This window comes from Nerophis ophidion, linkage group LG29 (assembly GCF_033978795.1).
Source record: "Nerophis ophidion isolate RoL-2023_Sa linkage group LG29, RoL_Noph_v1.0, whole genome shotgun sequence".
NCBI classification, from domain to species: Eukaryota; Metazoa; Chordata; class Actinopteri; order Syngnathiformes; family Syngnathidae; genus Nerophis; species Nerophis ophidion.
Window position 1 is genome coordinate 1,345,697 of NC_084639.1, and position 4,561 is coordinate 1,350,257.

General features: G+C 46.5%; 1 protein-coding gene across 1 annotated transcript; it reads left to right on the plus strand.

Annotated features, from left to right (window-relative positions):
• The first annotated feature begins 2,042 nt into the window (after positions 1–2,042).
• Positions 2,043–4,555, plus strand: LOC133545901 (uncharacterized). Its single transcript, XM_061891619.1, has 3 exons — positions 2,043–2,409; positions 3,923–3,963; positions 4,171–4,555. The coding sequence occupies exons 1-3, from the start codon at positions 2,043–2,045 to the stop codon at positions 4,402–4,404; spliced, it is 642 nt and encodes a 213-aa protein (XP_061747603.1). The 3' UTR covers positions 4,405–4,555.
• Positions 4,556–4,561: the final 6 nt, after the last annotated feature.

A 4,561-nucleotide genomic window follows, 5' to 3' on the forward strand; every position in this document is an offset into this window, starting at 1 on the left:
GATGTGAGCATAATGATTCCTGATATATTCGTTCAGCATCTCCAGATTGTTCTGTTGCTCAACAGGCAGAGAAGCTGAAAAATTTATCAGGGGGATCAGCAATCGGGCATGTGGGAATGTCTTCCTGGCTGCCCGGAGTGCCCCTTGGAGCTGTTTGAGTGTGGTCTCCTTCACCTTCTGCTCACGGTTGTTGATACCAAAAGCTAGGACTAGAACCTCCACCTGGACCGTGGATCTTGTCTTGGACAGGATGGCTTCCGCGTGGCGGAAATTTGCCCCCGGGTAGCTGTCTATTTGGAGATCGGGCACAGTAAAAGGAGGTATATGGCTCAGGTTGGAGTCTCCGATCACCAGAATCTTTCTGGTGGCCACGAGTCTCCAATCGAGCATTTTGCGATTAGTGTTAGCATGTCTAAACACTTCCTGTACGTCTTCATCCTCTGTGTCAGATGTGTGTGATGATGAAGTGTCTGGCACAGAGGGTGCCCCATCAGGTATGTGTGGTGGTGTGTCTGGAACCGAGGGTTCCCTGGATGTGTGGAAGAGTAGTGGTGAAGTGTTTGTAACCAAGGTTTCACTACGTGTCAGGTGTGGTGAAGAAGTACCTGGGACAGATGTCATGCGACCAAAGTTGGGGACCCAGTCTGGAGGTGAGCAGGGAGGGTGAGAGGGAGGAGTGACAACCATTTCTTCGCTGTCATGCTCCTGCCGGGGTGAGTCTGGATAATCCACCAGTGGCGCCACGGATTGTGTGGGACCAGATGATGAGGATTCTCCTTCTGATGTTGTGTCCTTTTTCAGGTCCCGGCTGAGTTGGGACTCATCGCTGGAGGTAGAGATGTTAAGAGGGGACATCAGGGAGGAGGGGTCGAAGTTGTCCTGCTCCTGATCCCGAAGGTCGATGAGGAGAGCCTCGGGAACTGCGGCTCTCGGTGGTGAGTGGATGTCGTACTCCGTTTGCACCGGGGTGTCTTGTGTTGCTTGGTCCGTCCTGTGGACCATGATGACTCGATCCTGTCTCGTAGGTGATCTCTGAAGCGGGGTCCTGCGGCGTGGAGGAGAAGGCGGCTGGATGGTCGGATGCTCCTGGATGACGTCGTCCACATACGCGATGCACGGAGATCGGCGCGGTGTCCTCCTCTGCTCCATGGGTGGTGGTGTGGCAGCCGGAGCGGGCGGTCGGCGGGGGAGGAAGATTGGGGCCACCCGTAGTGGAGGGTCTGCTGGTCGATCCACTTGAGGGGACCAATCCGGGCCCCCAAAGTCGGTGCTTGTGGCTACTGACACGCGGGTCACCGTCGGTGTTGGAGGGCGGTGTGGAGCCCGTGTCACAGCCGGGGACCTGTCAGGTCCGACAGGGTCCGTGACTGTGGCCACCGATGTCCGGGTGGCAGCATGGGGTGGTGAGGGGCGGGTGGGGGGCACCACATCTGTGTTGAGCAGCAGATGTTCAAAGGCACTGGTGATGAGTGCCTCGGCCTCCTGGAGAGTGTCCCCCAACAGTCTACGTCCCAGGTGTTTCCTGGTCCATTCTTTGGCCAGGTGGAAAGCAGGTCTCCAGTCTTCCTCAATAAATGTGGTTAATTTGGATAATTCCAATTCAAGTGTGGTTTTGTAGTGTTGTTTGAGTGTGACAATAGTTTGATGTGCCCACTGTGTGGCATTGCCACGTATTTCACACTCTATTTCAGGGTTTGAAACTGCTGGCCGAATCATCGTGGCAAGTGTTTCCCGCATATTGCTGATGGATTTGGGGAGAGTGTCTTTTTTGACATTATTAAGGTGGTGTGTCACTTTAATAATATTATAACAGCTTTTGGCCATTAAATTTCCTTCAATAACAGTTTTGAAATTATTGAGGGGTGCATTCCTCCTGGGGGCATCTTGACGCTGTTTACGCGCCTTTTTGGGACGAGGAGGATTGCGGGGACGCCTTGGAGGTGAGTACGGAGGCGTGTAGTAATTTTGTGGATAGTATCTTTGCTGGCCAAAGTTATTGTTATTGTTTTGAGGACGGGAATTGTTCCCAAAATACCTGCGAGATGCGCTCCTGCGGCGCTGCTGCTGCTGCTGTCCATCAAACCAGAAGGGGCGTGTTTGAGAGCGGGGGCGTGTCTGAGAGCGAGGACGCGGTCTCTGAAAGCGGAGATCCCCGCGTCCTCGCGCCACCTCAGCATATGATCTCTGTGGTCTTTGTCGCTGGTAATCCTCAGGGTAATCTTGGCGGTCAAAAGAGCGGTAATCCGGTCTTCTGCGTCGTTCGGCGGACACATTTTGCCGGTGTTGACGGCGCTGCTTCCGGGATCTCACCGGGACCCACCCCTCGTCGTAGTACTCCGCCATTTCCGAGCGAAAGATGGATTTTTACCGCTGGAAAGTACCACGGTAGCACAAGTCGGCAAAAAAGAGGTGAGTTCGCTTTTACAAAAAAAGTTTTTGGTGGTATTTGACCGTTTTATCGATGAAAACGTGGAAGATCCGGGTACTAATGGGCGGGACCTTCGAGTGAGGTCGAGGGAAGTACTTCCGGTCTTCAGTTCGAGCGTGAAGTTGAAAAAATGTAGTTTTTGCAAAAAATATGCAATATTTCACGCGAATAATAAAACGGAATGAATTAATAATACCACTGGAGAAGAATTATAACAAAATAGAACGGTTTATTTACCAAAAGAAAGTCGGAACAGAACAACTGAACGCGACAGGTAAATAAACAAAAGACAAAACTAGAAATATAGAACGATGTATAAAGAGATATAAAGAGTGAAAAAATGGGTATAGTTACGAGTTTTTACGGCAACGTTTCGGTCATAGACCTTCCTCAGGCGAAACTCGTAAAAAGTAAGCAGAAAATACATCAAAATTCAGTGATTGGATAATCCACTGCTAAATTGATGCGGCAAATCTGTACCAATAGCCTTAAACATTTAAATGAAGGGTGGAGTCACCGTAATGCACTAAACTCTTGGCCATGAAAATAAAACTTTTTTGGCATAATAGAAGTGCAAGTAGAAATTCAAAACAGTGCTCATATGAAGTCCCAAAAAGCTATTGCACAGTAATAACTGCTTATATACAATGAATAATAATCATGTAATAATAAACATCGTTCAAATGTATGCAATATAATAGGATACAACACATTGTGAACTAATATTGCAATGGAAATACAAAATGGCAGCAAAATGAAATAACAGACATCATTATCTCTGATGTACTGTTAAGCAAGTATGATACAATGAAAATATAGCATCATATATAGAACATCATAAATATATACAGTTGTACATTCAATGATGAACAATACAAGAAAAACACTCCATCTTTTGTCCCAGGATTTTAATGATAGACAGAGAGGAAGAAAGGAGGGGATGTGAGTTGTTGTTACCTTTTCTATAGCATGCTATGAAGGTATGAGTACATATACATATGTTTTTATGTATAATGTGTCCTCCCATCCTAAGGTGAGTATAATTAATTGGTTCCAATGTTATATATATCTATATATATATGTGTGTATAGTAACACCATCATAATCTGGGTAAGTATAATTGATTGTTGGTGTTATGATAGGTGTGTATATGTATATATATAGGTATATATATATATATATATATATATATATATATGTATATATGATATAACATATATGAGTTTGTGTGTCCCACCATCATCCTCTAAAGTGAGTGGAATGAATTGTTGTACTTGTTGTGAGTATGTAAGTGTACATACCTGTATATATATGAGTCATACCATAATAAGGTAAGTATAATTGTGTTATGAAATATAATAATGTATATTATGAATAGGTAGGTATAAAATACATATATATATGTGTATTATATATGTATATATGTGTGAGAGAGTGTCACCCCTTCCTGTGGTGACTAGGATAATTTTTTGTTTTTCTGTGTACTGTGCACAGTGGAAGGTGATGGAGGTCTCGGGAGGCAGAGCGAGAGCCGGGTAAGGACTGGAGGCACTCGCCGGTTAGGTTTAGGGTTGGGGTTGGGGTTGGGGTTAGGATTAGGGTTAGGATTGGGGTTATGGTAAAAACCATAAAAAAGAAAAATGGGTAGGGTTAGGAAGGAAGGGGGGGTGGGGGGATATATAAGAAAAATAAGAAAAATAAAAAGGGAAGTAAAAAAAGGAATATGCCCTGTCCATCAACAGTCCTATGGCTCCCCCTCATACCTCGTTGAGGCCTACTGGATACCTGGTGCCCAAGTTCGCGATCCAGATGTGCTCCGCCCTCCGACGTTGGGCGAGGCTCCATCTGGGGTTCGCTTCGACGACAGTAGCCCGGACGGCAGACCACCCGTGTCGGACAAAATGCCGGACCAGGTGAGTATTGGTGTTTTTGCGTCTAACGATGTTGTACTTATGTTGGGCGAATCTCCTAGCTAAGGTATTGCCCGTCTCGCCCACGTACATATTGCCACATCGTTGACAGCGAATGACATAAACACAGTTTTGTGTATGTAGTCCGCCACGACACAGTGGTTGGAAAACCTTGCGGTTCTGGGGGTTCACAAACCACGGCGCGTGTCGGACAAGGGCGTCC

What these genes read in the sequence shown, in the direction of transcription:
- LOC133545901 (XM_061891619.1), top strand. Translation starts at nt 2,043, where the DNA reads ATGCGCTCCTGCGGCGCTGCTGCTGCTGCTGTCCATCAAACCAGAAGG. An exon ending in CACAAGTCGGCAAAAAAGAG is followed by an intron (nt 2,410 to 3,922) that starts GTGAGTTCGCTT and finishes TACTGTGCACAG; the next exon opens with TGGAAGGTGATGGAGGTCTC. An exon ending in GGAGGCAGAGCGAGAGCCGG is followed by an intron (nt 3,964 to 4,170) that starts GTAAGGACTGGA and finishes GTCCATCAACAG; the next exon opens with TCCTATGGCTCCCCCTCATA.